We start from the raw sequence: 15,092 nt of genomic DNA on the forward strand, positions 1-15,092 counted from the left end.
CAGTAGCCACTCGTTTCTCCATGCTGGTGGACCTCTCTGGCCCCATGGCAGCAGCTACACTTTCCAGCAAGCCTCACTGTGCCTCAGCCTTTCATCCCCAGTGGTCACTACTAGGAAGGGGGGGGGGGGGCAGGTGAAACCACCTGATGTTGTTATGGGAAATGAATAGCTAGTGGAACTTTACTGGTGACCACTGCTGCACCACTATGCAGAGGGCAATAGTCATCACGAGTGCCCTCTGAGGCTAGAATCCAGCATATAAGCTAGTCCAGGGAATGTCTGAACCAAATGTAGGCCTAATGCTATCTGTGGACAGCATGGTGAGTGTGCTACGGTGTTTAGGTTGTGGTCTCTGTTTGGCATAAGCGGTAGTTTGATATGGTGCAGACAGGCTTTTGCTTTGGAATATGGACTTATAGCAGCTTGCAGTGCTTCCGGAGAGCATCCTTTAAATAACTCGTTACGAATGAATCAGGGCAACCTGCCATTCACAGTGTGCATGAGTTGACTTTTACAAAATAAGGCAACCTCTTCAGACATACTTTTTGTACAGAAATGGGCGACAGAAAAATTATTGGCCATTACATTAATCACATTTTGATACTTTCACAGAAAGGACACCAAAATCAAAATGTGTGTTTCTGATAGACTTACAGAGATTTTCCAGTAGCATAGTTGATTATAAAATTTGTGGTGTCACTGTACATTTTGTATTTCTGGGCTGATAATACTGTGATTACATTTGTAAGAACATTCACAAGTCACTAATTTACTGAGAGGCAGACAGACTACAAACAACAAATTATGACACTTTAAGAGTGTGTTACACTCCAGTGAACAATGGCTTGTCAAACTTTAGGATCCTGCACAATCCTCATTCTGAAGAGTGAGGGCTCAGTGATACCAGCTCTAGTACTATCACTGTGCCAGGAGAAGATGAAACAACTTTTAGGCATGTCAGGATGTTGTTGTTGTTGGGATGTTTAAGGGGGACTAAACAGCTAAGGTCATCAGTCCCCCATTCCAAAAAAACCAGCGAAACAAAATTTACGGAACAGGTAAAACCCCAAGGGGGGAGGAGACGCCCCTCCCCCCAGTCACTGAAAGAACACCAGTGTGTCAGCGAACACTAGAGACAAGAAGAGTACAGACGAACACTGGACAGAAAGAAACGGAAGAAAATAAGAGGGTCGGAGACTGGTTGACTGACCATGGGTACAAAAATTGGGAAAGAGTCAACCATCCGAATACACACTTTAAAATCTGGAACCAATGAGACACTCGAGGACAAGATACACAGAAAGGGAAAGGGACAGGTCCCCCCTAAATGGAACCATAAAAAGGACTACCACGGATAAAATTTAAAACGTCGTCAGCCATGGAGGCATCGTCGCATAAAACCAAAGGCAACGTGCCCGGGAGATTAAAAGTCTGCCGGAGGATGCGCAGGCGGGGACACTCCAACAAAATGTGGGCGACCGTCAACCGGGACCCACACTGACACAGGGGGGGATCCTCCTGACGCAAAAGATGTCCGTGCGTCAGGTAGGTATGGCCGATGCGGAGCCGACACAGGATGACAGAGTCCCTGCGAGAAGCCCGCAGGGAGGACTGCCACACATCGGTCGTCTCCTTGACAGCCCGCAGTTTATTCGGAGAAGTCAGGCTACGCCACTCGTCACGCCACATCTGAAGCACCTTACGGCACAACGCCAGCTGCAAATCACGAGCCGGGAGGCCGATCGCCAAAGTGGGGGCGTCGACCGCCCCTTTGGCCAGCCTGTCGACACGTTCATTCCCCGGGATGCCAACGTGACCTGGCGTCCAAACAAAGACCACCGAACGACCAGAGCGGGTAATGGCAAAAACAGACTCCTGAATAAAGGATACCAGAGGACAAGAGGTATAGCAGCGGTCGATAGCCTGGAGGCTGCTCAGGGAGTCACTGCAGATGACGATGGACGTACCTGAGCAGGAACGCATATGCTCAAGAGCGCGCAATATGGCCACCAGCTCTGCAGTAAAAATACTGCAGCCAGCCGGCAAGGAGCGCTGTTCAACATGGGCAGCGTGGGCAAAAGCGTAGGCAGGACGACCATCCACCAGGGAACCATCAGTGTAGACAGGCTCACAGCCTGAAAACGAGGCGACGAGCGCAAGAAAACGGTGACGGAGGGCCACATGCGGAACCGAGTCCTTGGGTTCCCGTGCCAAGTCCAGGCGGACGGACGGACGGGTCATACACCAGGGAGGCGTGGGTGCACAGGCCCGGAAGGGCGGCAGAAGAGGGAACGACCCCAGTTCCGACAGCAGGGACTGGACACGGACAGCAATGGAAAGCCCAGACCTAGGTCGCCGGTCGGGCAGAGGGAGGACCCTGGCAGGGAAAAGCAGGCGATGATTGGGATGGCCCGGTGAGCAATGCACATGGACAGCATAGTCGGCGAGCAGTCGGTGGCGGCGAATCCGCAGCGGGGGAACCCCGGCCTCCACCAGCAGACTATCCACGGGGCTCGTACGGAAAGCACCAGTTGCAAGCCGAACCCCACAGTGGTGTATGGGGTCCAACAACGTCAACACTGAGGGCGATGCAGACCCATAGGCCAGGCTCCCATAATCAAGCCTGGACTGCACAAGGGCTCTGTATAATCGCAACAGCGTGCTACGATCTGCACCCCAAGACGCATGGCTCAGGCAGCGGAGGGCGTTGAGGTGCTGCCAGCACTTTTGCTTCAGCTGAGTAATATGAGGAACCCATGTGAGCCGGGCATCAAAGACGAGTCCTAAGAAGCGGCTAGTGTCCACCACTTCAAGTAGGTGACCGTCGAGGTAAAGTTCCGGATGAGGGTGGACCGTCCGACGCCTGCAGAAGTGCATAACTCGAGTCTTGGCCGCAGAGAACTGAAATCCATGAGTCAGAGCCCATGATGCCGCCTTGCGAACGGCTGCTTGCAGCCTGCGTTCGGCGACTCCCGTAGTCGTTGAGCTAAATGAGATGCAGAAGTCGTCGGCATACAAAGAAGGAGACACCGACGACCCCACAGCTGCAGCCAGACCATTAATGGCCACTAGAAATAAGGAAACGCTCAACACCGAGCCCTGCGGGACCCCATTTTCCTGTATATAAGATGAACTAGAGGCGGCACCGACTTGCACCCGGAAAGAGCGGCGCAATAAAAAGTTTTGAAGAAAAGCTGGAAGCTGACCACGAAGACCCCACTCGCGCAACGTAGCAAGGATGTGATGCCTCCATGTTGTGTCATATGCCTTCCGCAGATCAAAAAATACAGCAACGAGATGCTGACGGCGGGAAAAGGCCGTACGGATAGCAGACCGGCCCTGACGGAAGCCACCCTGGGATGGAGCGAGGAGACCGCGCGACTCAAGGACCCAACACAAACGCCGCCCCACCATACGTTCGAGCAATTTGCACAAAACGTTGGTTAGTGTAATGGGGCGATAGCCGTCCACCGCCAGAGGGTCCGCACCGGGCTTCAAGATGGGAACGATAACACCCTCTCGCCATTGCGACGGGAACACGCCCTCGCTCCAAATGCGGTTAAAGATGGTGAGGATGTGTCTCTGGCAGTCCCTGGAGAGATGCTTCAGCATCTGCGCGTGGATGCAGTCCGGTCCTGGCGCTGTATCAGGGCAATTGGCGAGGGCAGCGAGGAATTCCCTCTCGCTGAAAGGAGCATTGTATTTTTCAGAACGACGTGTGTGGAACGATAACGGCGTCCGCTCGGCGCGCTCCTTTAGAGAGCGAAAGGCAGGAGGGTAAGTTGCAGTCGCAGAGCTCGTAGCAAAGTGCGTGGCAAGGTGGTCAGCAATGGTGGCGGCGTCCGTGCAGACAGCGCCGTCCAGGGAGATTCCAGGGACACCCATAGGGGTCTGGTATCCATAAATCCGCCGGATGCGGGACCACACGAGCGACGGGGAGACACGGGAGCCCAAGGATGAAATGTACCTCTCCCAGCATTCCTGCTTACGCCGTGCAATAAGACGACGGGCCAAGGCACGGAGCTTCTTAAAGGCGATGAGGGTCTCCAGAGACGGGTGCCGCTTATGACGCTGGAGAGCCCGCCTACGGTCGCGAATAGCCTCAGCAATCTCCGGCGACCACCAGGGGACAGACTTCCTCCGAGGGAGTCCAGAAGAGCGAGGGATGGCAATCTCGGCCGCAGAAATAATTGACGAGGTCAAGACACGGACCACCTCGTCAATGTCACCCTGTGGGAGAGAAGTAATGGTGGCAGCGGAAGTAAAAGCCGGCCAGTCAGCCCTGTTGAGAGCCCAGCGGGGCAGGCGCCCAGAAGAATGACACTGGGGCAGTGACAAATAGATGGGAAAATGGTCACTACCACACAGGTCAGGATGCACTCTCCAGTGAAGGGATGGGAGAAGTCCGGGGCTGCAAAGAGAGAGATCGATGGCCGAGAACGAGCCATGGGCCACACTGAAATGCGTGGGAGCACCGGTGTTCAAGAGGCTAAGGTCGAGCTGAGCCAACACATGCTCCACAGCGCGACCACGGTCATCGGAGACAGTCCCACCCCATAGAGGGTTGTGGGCATTGAAATCGCCCAGAAGCAGCAATGGCGGCGGGAGTTGAGCCAGCAGCGCAGCCAAGACATGTCGGGGGAGTTGCCCATACGGAGGAATGTAAACAGAGCAAACAGTAATAGCCGGCGAGAGCTCAATCCTGACAGCGACTGCCTCTAAAGGCGTCAGAAGGGGTACTGGTGAGCTACAGACAGAGTGGTGAACAAAGAGGCAAACTCCACCTGAAGCTCGTTGACAGTCAGCGCGGTTCTTATAGTATCCCCGATAACCGCGAAGGGCAGGGGTCCGCATTGCTGGAAACCAAGTTTCCTGAAGAGCAATGCACAGAACAGGGGAAACACTCAAAAGCATCCGGAGCTCAGGCAGGTGGCGGAAATAACCGCCGCAATTCCACTGGAGAATGGAAGCAGGAAGGGACTGGGAGGGCGTTAAGTCCACTAAGAGACAGACGGCGCCGCAGAGTCAACGGCCGCCACCGAGCGAGAGTCAGCTGTGTCCATAGGAGAGGTCCCCGAGGGTTCCGTGAGGGCGAGATCCGCGGCAGAGGCGAGGATCTCCACCGCATCCCCAGAGCCAGAGCTATTGACAGCAGGCGGTACTGAAACTGCCGGAGCGTCCTTCTTCTTGGACACGTTCCGGTCCTTCTTCTCGCGTCTGTCCTTTGGCTTAGAGGGCTGGGAGAGTTTCTCTAAAGGAGCGTCGGAGGCTGACGACGACGCAGAAGCCCTACGACCAGCAGGTGGATGAACCTTCAGCCACTGGCTGACATCCGGCGGGGTAGCAGAAGAACCGGAAGAAGGGAGGGCCCCGAGGGACCCCTTCCGCGAGAGAGGAGCCGGCAGAGACGACGCCGGCAGAGAAGGGGGAGGGGGAGGTATCGAGCCCCCTGGTTTTGGAGCAGATGTCACTCCTGAAGCATGTGCGGGGGGAGTGACAGAAGGGGGTTTGCCCCCAACTGCTAAGGGGGCAACAGAGGAAGGCTTGCCCCCAGACACAAGGGGGGCAGACAGAGATGGACGGCCCCGAGGGCCAACTGAAGGCGGCACAGAGGAGGCGACAACTGCCGCCCGCGAGGGCGACGATAACGTAGCTGCAGCATAAGAAGTTTGAAGAGGGACAGGATGCAACCTTTCAAATTTCAGTTTTGCCTCGCGATAAGTAAGCCGGTCCAGGGTCTTAAATTCCATAATCTTCCGCTCCTTATGAAGAACGGGGCAGTCCGGCGAGCATGGAGAGTGGTGTTCCCCACAGTTGACACAGACAGGCGGAGGCGCACATGGAGAATCGGGATGGGAGGGGCGTCCGCAATCTCGACATGTGGCACTGGATGGGCAACGGGAGGACATATGCCCAAACTTCCAGCACTGGAAGCACCGCATCGGGGGAGGGACGTATGGCTTGACGTCACAACGGTAAACCATTACCTTGACCTTCTCAGGCAATACAGCACCCTCGAAGGCCAAGATAAAGGCACCGGTGGCCACCCTGTTGGTCTTGGGTCCTCTGTGCACACGACGGACAAAATGCACACCACGTCGTTCCAAGTCAGCTCTCAGCTCGTCATCGGACTGTAACAAGAGGTCGCGATGGTAAATAATCCCCTGGACCATATTTAAGCTACTGTGGGGAGTGACGGTAACAGGGACGTCTCCCAGCTTATCACACAAGAGCAACGCCCGTGACTGGGCTGGGGAGGCTGTCTTGAGGAGGATGGACCCATTCCTCATTTTAGACAAACCCGCCACTTCCCCAAACTTATCCTCCAGGTGTTCCACAAAAAACATAGGCTTTGTCAAAAGAAAGGAGTCACCATCACTTCTGCTGCAGACAAGGTATTGTGGTACATAAGGCTCCTGCTTGGCACTAGATCTGCGTCCCTCCCATGGCGCAGCCAACGAGGGGAACGACTGAGGATCATATTGTGCAGCATCGAATTCAATTTTGCCTCGCTTAGAGACGCTGGTGGCAGTGCGACCACCAGCTTGCTGAGATTTATTGCGCTTCATTGCGCCACATCCGCCCAGATGCCACCTACTCCGAACGAGGGCTCTCCCCAAGGGCGCCACCCAGCCAAAGTAACGGGTACCTGGCCGATATCCCATTGCCCGGAGTCCCCGTGCCCCAGACAAGATGGGCACATACTCCTTGGCATGCATGGGGAGGAAACAGCTCTGGCATCTGTAGTGCGATCCCTGCGTGGTCAGGGGGCTACCACCAAGAGGGTACATGACGACCCCACCACAACGGACTGGCTACCGTGCTGGATTTTAGGTGTTGAAAGGGTCCACAATTGCCGTGGGCGCTAAGAAGGGGATTGCGCACAAGACGAGGAGGCAACCCAGAAGACATGGGGTGTAAATCCCTCCACACGACAATAGATAGCATGCAATATGGAGGTGCACGATGGACCAATAGAAAAACACCACGTAAGGCGTCCTTCCCCAAATGGCACGCACTAACAACGGAAATTTTGAAAATGGCAGGTCAAACCCAAGTGGGGACCATCACATAAGGCCGAAACTTTGAAGACTCCTTTTAGTCGCCTCTTACGACAGGCAGGAATACCGCGGGCCTATTCGTACCCCCGAACCCGCAGGGGGAGGCATGTCAGGAGGTATGGACACTACAGCCTAAATCACCAACACTGACCCACTTACCATGCTAACATTGAGACAGCTGAGCCAGGACTGTGCTACTCGTCTTGCACATCTGTACAGGGCACATTCCTCTTCTCTTGTTCCTCACTTTACTGACAGTAGGCATCTTGTAGTGTGACTACTTTACCTACACCAAGTTACTAATGAAGCTAAGACTTCGCAGAAGTTCATGTAGGTCCCTTAACACATCCCGTATGTGGTGTAGTCAGAAGAATGAGGTGCCAAGCAAGGTTGGTACCTCGTGATGAAACCCAAGTAAACATTGTCACTGCCAGACGCACCAACGTATGAGCCGAGTTGGCATACACACGACCAGAAGAATTTCCATACACCACTGCATCAGCATGCTTGATTTATCTGAACATAGTACTGCTCAGCCCAGTCAGCAATCATCACTGAAGGTGGCAGCTTTCTCTCTACAGAGCCAGCAGTGCGATAGTTGTATCAAACAGAACTCTGCACAAATGTTTATTGTCAATTTCACTCTGTGAGAAGAAACTAGTATCTTGTTCTGTATCAACTTATACATTAATATTCAGTGATAGTAGGTATACACTGTACAATCACAACAAAACTGAAGATGATATAGCCGAGACGCTATGTCTCTTGACATAAAATGACCCCGGGTTGTCTTCATGAGGTTGTAGTGCAGATTAGGCTCCTTGCTGTTTGAACTCAAACTGTTCACAAATTGACTATGCTCTTTCAAGGAACTGTCCTGGCTGTCATCTTAAGCAAGTTAGGGAAATCATGAAACTTAACTGGAATGACCAGATGAGGATTTGAGCTGCAACCTTCTCAGAGTCAAGTCCATTATCTTACCAATGTGTCACCCACTTCTATCTTTCACTCCCTCTTTTTAATTACTATTTATGAAAGGTTTAATTAAAAAAACTCCTCTATGTCTTAATGCCGGATGAACCACAATCAATTAACATTCATCAAACCCAGCAATGGAAACATGTTCTGGCAAGCTGTAACTGCAGATGTAACTTCTGTTGGCTTTGAATGATGCCTAGCATATTTCGTTGTCAATTATCAAGTTAACAGTCTTCAGCAAAATCTAACATATCATAGACACACTGTCAGAGATGACTGCTTCTGCTCAGCAATAAAACAAGTACCATATAAACTTTAATTCTGAAAGCTATGCCAGCAACTATACTACATTAAGTAACACTACCATCTATATGATAAGAAAGTGTATTAGAATAATGGTGTTAATACTTAAAATGGAAGGCAATTACATCAAATAAACCTGTGTCGCTTTATAAACATATGCAAAATGTGTTATAAAATCAAAATTGCATTGCATTAACAATTATTCATAATAAAAGTCCTTAAGGAATATATCTTTCAACAATAAATGTTAAACATCACTCACAAATAGAGAGTGACCTGTTACGTAGATGACTGTGCAGCTGATTTCAATAAAACAGAGGTTCCACTTAGCATCCATCAAACAGATGACAGGCATTTTAGTTCTTCCAGCAACATACTTTCAGTAAATGAATTTCATTAATCCTGCCACCGAATACCAAGCAATGTGCAGAAAAAGGTGTAGTAACTATATGCAAATAAGAAAGACAGCAAACAGTAAGAGGCTTTCTATTTATGAACAATAAACTCTACAACTACACAAACATATAGACAAGACATAAATAAAATGATAGCATATCTAATGAATGAAAAGAAAGTTGTGCATGCAGAACTAAATGTAACACACCAATTTATGAAGGATGATTTTCCTGCTGAATGATTTCCTATTAAAAGGACAATAATTTTTTTTCTTGGAGCTAATAATTTTAGACCAAACTGCTCTGCTATTTTAATTAATCCTGCAACAACAGAAATAAATAATTCTTTAACACACAATGTTTTTTCATGCACACACATCTCAATTACAGTAATATTTACTGCTGCTGTTAATAATCTATCAGCAGTGTAACAATGCTCTTCATGAATTAGTTAAAAGTGTGAAGGAAATGAGTCATTTACTAATAATGGATGCAAAGAAAATCACAGAAATAGGTGTTCCAAATGCACTAAACTTTCTACAGATAAATAAAATTATATAAATAAACAACAACCGTGTAGAATATCCAAACTAAATGTTTTTGAGCCATGCCTCGAATAGGATCAAAGTAACAATCAATTGTTTCGAATTGTTGACAGACACATAAAAAAGAATGAAAACTTTGTTAGCTTTTGGACCAATCTTTTAAAGACCGAAATGAAGAGGGACAAAGAGGTTGGAAGTAGGAAGAGGGATTGGAGGCGGGTAGCTAACATCTCAGAGAGGCAGCAGGTGCTCGGGACAGGAATGTGGGATGGAGAGGCTGCACGTCCATGGGCCAGGAGAGGACTACACATGGGCCCTGGAGCTCGTGAGTTCATGTAGTGTATGATAATGACAACAAGCAGGTATTGATTGGGTGGTGGTGATAGGACAGAGGAAAGGGAGACTGTCAGATCAAACATGTGGTTGCAGTGGGTTACCAGAGATGGAAGGCAGGACGATTACAGGAATGGCAGATGCGTTGCAAGAATAGCTTCTATCATTCCGTCGGCATAGTTTTCCTTCGAAATAGTTCATAAAAGCTGATGCTTGAGGGGCCGCCGGGTAGAGGTGGTTTACAGACATACGGGTTGTGAAGCAAACAATGGCCTTGAGCATGTTGTGCTCAGCTGTGTGCTCTGCCACTGGGTGGTCAACACTGCTCTCATGCAGTTTGGCAGTGTCCATTCATTTTGGTGGGCAGCTGGTTACTGGTCAATGCTGACATCAAACGCTATGCAGAAATTGTAGCAGAGCTGGTATATGACATGGCTGAATTCACTGGTGGACAGGGCTCTTAACAGGACAAGCCTATGACAGTGCTACATTAAGAGTAGGCACGTCTTCCGCCTTTGTCTTCCACAGGGATATTACACCTTTGCAAACAATGCTGAGTGGTATAGGGATGACCAGGATGTCGTGTAAGCTGGGTGCGCAGCAGAATACCACTTTTGCAAGAGTGGGAAGGATTGTGGGTAGAATGTTCCTAATTTCCAGGCATCATGATAGTCTTAAGCCCTGATGACAGCAGGAGGAAAAATTACGGCTAAATAGATCGGAATGTTTTGAGGGTGGAGACAGAAATTGGCAATGCCTTTAAAAGGCATCATCCCAGCATGTGCAGGAGCAATTTAAAGGAAATAAGGGAAAATCTAAACCTGGATGGCTGGACATGGATTTGAGCTGTCTCCTCTCCAGAATGTGAATCCAGTGTGCTAACAACTATGGCAGGTAGAGGTAGGTGTGTGTGTGTGTGAGAGACAGAGAGAGAGAGAGAGAGAGAGAGAGAGAGAGAGAGAGAGAGAGAGAGAGAGAGAGAGGGGGGAGGGGAGGGGAGAGAATGGAGGCAAGGAAAAGTCTTGGTTGTGGTGACAAATTGATCAGTAGCTTGCTTCAATGTCTACTTTCACCATCAGCAATTATTGATCCACATTTAATGCATGTCATTATGAGGACATGTGAACTTCGTGATTGGTTCATCTAATATTGGTATTGCACTCTGTTACGTAGGTATATTGGACATCAACTATGGAAAATTTCATGAGAAACCATTACATAACACGTTTATGATTATTTGTAACTGACAAAAATCAGGAAAAGCTATAAGCCAGATTTCTCCCAACTGTTTTTACTCCAAAACGTTTTACATGGGTACACGGCACAGAGGAGAAAATTTTATACATGGTGTTCAATAATTAAAGATGAGTTATCCCAGAACGTTATTCTGTGTGACATTATTGAATGAAAATATGTAAAATATTTCAACTTACTGATCACCTACATCCACACTCGGCAAACCACTGTGAAGGGCATGCCACATGGAATGTCTCGCTGTACCAGTTATTAGGGTTTTTTCCCGTTCCATTCTAGTATGGAGCATACGAAGAATGATTGATTGAATGCCTCTGTGTGTACTGTAATTGTTCTGATCTTTTCCTCACAATCCCTACGTCAACTATACACAGGTGGTTGTTGTATATTCCTAGAGCCATCAATTAAAGCCAGTTCTTGAAACTGTTAGTACAGTTTCTTGGGATAGTTTACGTCTATATTCAAGAGTCTGCTAGTACAGTTTCTTCAGCATCACTGTAACACTCTCCAATAGGCCAAATAATCCTCTAATCATTTGTGCTGCCCTTCTCTGTATATGTTCAATGTCCTCTGTTACACATGTTATACATATGGGTCCCCACACTTGAGCAATGTCCTAGAATGGGTCACATGACTAATTTGTGGTCTTCCCATGATTTGAAATGATTTTAAGAGCAAATGTGGCTGAACTGTGTTGTTTAAGGTGTCCCAAAATTTGCTTTTTCCAGTTAAAATTTCCATCGATAAGGACAGAATTTCGAAATTTCCACCTTATTATTTCGTCCTCCTGTGTTTTGCTTCTCATTGGTGTAGTACCCCTAGATATGTAGAACTGAATATGTCGAGTCTTTTAAAAACTGAAGGTTATACCATTCACAAAAAACCAGTCAATGTTACTTTTTTTAAAAAAAATTTACCACTTCTTCAGTTTCTGTGTGTATGCTGGCATAGATTACAATGCTAGTGTCATCTGCAAAAAGAACTAATTCTGCTTACGGTACATTAGGCAGAAGATCTTTTACATGTATGACGAACAATAGTGAACCTAATACAGAGCCTTGGAGGCCCCATGCGTGATTTCTCCCCAGTCAGAATTATGTATCTGGATTATACTGGTTCAATTACTAAATACAACTTTCTTCACTCTTTTGTTTAGATATGACATTATCCATTAGGTGGCCACACCAACAATACCATAAAACTTCAATTTACCTTATTCTAACAGTCTCTAGGTTGCATACTGCAGTGCATATAGCATGCAGTAATGGTTACACCCACACTTTTGCACAAAACATTGTGAGTCTGCTAAGGCTGGCAGTAGCTCAAAGTCTTCAATGAAGCATCAATGAACTGAGCACACAAAAATAAGTTTACATACCTCACAAAACCCTGTTCTATTATAATAGTTTCTAAATATGAAAGGAATAATTTGCTCACTTTTACCCTAACAGCATATCTTAGGCTACAGAAGTTTATTATGCGAGCTGCACAACCAAATATTTCTATTAAACCAACTTCCCATTTATCTCAGGAACTATTTCACACAACAAATAATACATTTCTCTCTTCTCTTTCTTTATTTTTGAAAATGGCATGTTTTAAGTTGAGGGTTTTCATTTAATAGTAATAAACACCAGCATTTCAAAATGCTAACACTTATGAACATGGAACCCAATGAAAAGTATGCAAACTATATTGTGACAGAAAATTCCACATTTAATTTTAGCTACTGGAGCACTGACCGGGAAAACATTTTACTGATCATAGTAATAGAATGCTCAGCTCTGTACAGACTGAATGTACCGCTGTGTAGCGCATCTTCATTTTGGTATTAAAACCCTAGTCCTACTGTAATCCAAAGCCCAAACAAAAATTTTGTTTAACAATAGTGTGTGCCATGTAAGCCTTGGAATCAGAAAATCTTTATGGAATGTTCACATATCTCAAAAGGTAGTGCACAGTGTCACTAAAAGCTGAAGTTTAGGCAAGTGAGCATGTTAGAATTAACTTGTACCCACAATTTGACTAAAAGGAGGGATCAGTTGTTAGGGCATCCTGAGGTATGGAGGAATTGTTAATTTGGTAAAGGAAATGATGAGAGAGAGGGAGGAGGGGAAAATAGTAAAGGGAGACCTAGGATTGAATACAGTAAGCAGGTTGTGATAGTTACACCATGGTGGAAAGACTTGAATAGGCTAGATTAACATAGGCAGCTGTATCAAACCAATCTTCAGAATGATGACAAGGAACAGAAATCACGTGTTTCTGCCAGACTGCAGAATGAAACAACTGCATTAGTCCTTACACATTCACCAAATTTTGTTTTGGCAGCACAGGTACAGATAGAAATCAGTCAAAGTGTGAATGATAATTCATTTCTAGTCTTCATACCTAACTTTATTAGGCCCTATTAATATATTTCCTTAAATTACAAATCTATCATTCTAACATTCTTATGGTGTTTGGTCAACACGCCTACGTGCCATCAGTTCTTAAACATATGTTGTTTTTATCCAGAATGAACCAATTGTGAGTTTTTAATTCAAATTCCTCCACAGCGGAAAGAAACTAATTTTTTTGGTTAAATAACGGCGAGAGCGCAGACATTACAGGGACGCAATCCAAATGGTGTTTGAAAAGGAGGTCTTTCCTTGTGACATTCGGCAAGCTATGAACTGGACTTTAAAGAGATAGTTGTGAGCCTTCAAATATTTCCTATTTGAATTGGTGTATAAATGTTAAGAGGGAAAGAAACATGTATACAACGTAAAATACAACCAGTCAGTGACGTATCAACGACACCGTTCTGTTATCTCTGAAAATGTGCGTACGTAAACCTGTCATCAGCTTGGATGGAGAAAAATTCATAACATTAGGAATGAATCATATTTAAGCATAAGCTAGGGCATCATTCATTTTCCACTCAAAAACTAACCCTCCTGCTCTCAAACTTTGGCGCTACTTCTCGTAGGCCAAATGCCTTTCTGTACATTATGCAAGAAATTTATTTTGTAGGAGACATAGCTGATTGCCATATATCTTACCTTTGTCAGGGTCGGTATATAGATTATGACATTCTCTCAAAATTCGTTCGTTTATCGGCAAAGTTGCCTGATCGACAGGATTTGCAGACTGCCTCAACTTTGTTGTTACTGGCATGGTACTACCAAACAGAAATTGCGGACAATTATTACGCAGTATTATGATCCTGTTCACTTCTACGCTCAGTTTACTCGAATAACACGTAACTAAGTTCAAAACTAACAGTCGACAGTACTGTGGTTAAATGACAACGCCTACACTCAAAAGGCTTAAGCAAACTAAAACACCGCTATCTCGCATCATAAACGAATTTCCGCAGAACCTGCAGCAAAGATAAAGTGAACACGTGTGAAATGTCAAAGTTACACATGTACAGTGTAGCAGTTAATTTTAATGAAACTGACTCGTCTTGTACAATAACCACGACCGTACAATTTAAATTAACATTATTTTTTAATAATTATAGCCCAAATTTCCAATTATTTGAAAATACAGGCCCAGTCATGGTGTCACAACTTGCTACTAGGGAGTAGGGAGTGTCTCCCGCCAGTAACGTCTGTCTTCGTTTACGTTGCGGACCGGAAACTGGCATCACGTGACTACCTTCTATATGCGTCTGTCTGCATTGATAGACGAATAGCTTACATGGAACTCAAAGCCTAAGTACAGGATGACCTGGTGAAAGTAGCCCGAGTAAGTATTTCACTGCATTCAGTGAAATTTCAGAAACGAAGAGCTGAAATGGACTTACCATTTATTTACTATGAAAAATACATTTATAAAAAATGTTGAAAGTGACCCCCCGGCAACACCAATACATAGCTGTGCACGTCTTAAAATTCAGATATCTATGGCGGCAACTTCCCTGGTGGTGTTGTCTTTCAGTTCCTGTATTGGATATGGATTTGTTTCATAGACATGTCCGCACATAGAAAAATCGCATGTCGTTAGACCCTGCGAACATGGTGGACGTTTGCTGTCAGTTCCCTCCTCGGTGAAGACAGCATGGACTTGTTCAGAGGTATCTAGGACGTGTGTCATGTTGCCCCATCTTGCTGGAAGACGCAATTTGTCTTTCATACTCAATGAGCCGACCACAAAATGTATCAAAAATTTCCATACATGCAACCCTGTTGAAGGTAGAGTAAAAACTATCGGTTCAGCGGTGCGCGTTCCTGTTA

At 46.6% G+C, this 15,092-nt stretch overlaps 1 protein-coding gene across 2 annotated transcripts in view; it reads right to left on the minus strand.

The window, feature by feature from the left end:
- Positions 1 to 14,457, minus strand: part of LOC126284110 (uncharacterized) — a 91,533-nt gene extending 77,076 nt beyond the window's left edge. For both annotated transcript variants that reach the window (XM_049982770.1, XM_049982769.1), the window contains exons 1-2: positions 13,914 to 14,457; positions 8,947 to 9,058 (exon numbers count right to left, since the gene is read on the minus strand). In XM_049982770.1, the coding sequence (XP_049838727.1) occupies positions 8,947 to 9,058; positions 13,914 to 14,028 (227 nt within the window). In that variant the 5' untranslated portion in view covers positions 14,029 to 14,457. The remainder of the gene's footprint in view (positions 1 to 8,946; positions 9,059 to 13,913) is intronic.
- Positions 14,458 to 15,092: the final 635 nt, after the last annotated feature.

The sequence above is a fragment of the Schistocerca gregaria genome, chromosome 8, assembly GCF_023897955.1.
Source record: "Schistocerca gregaria isolate iqSchGreg1 chromosome 8, iqSchGreg1.2, whole genome shotgun sequence".
NCBI classification, from domain to species: Eukaryota; Metazoa; Arthropoda; class Insecta; order Orthoptera; family Acrididae; genus Schistocerca; species Schistocerca gregaria.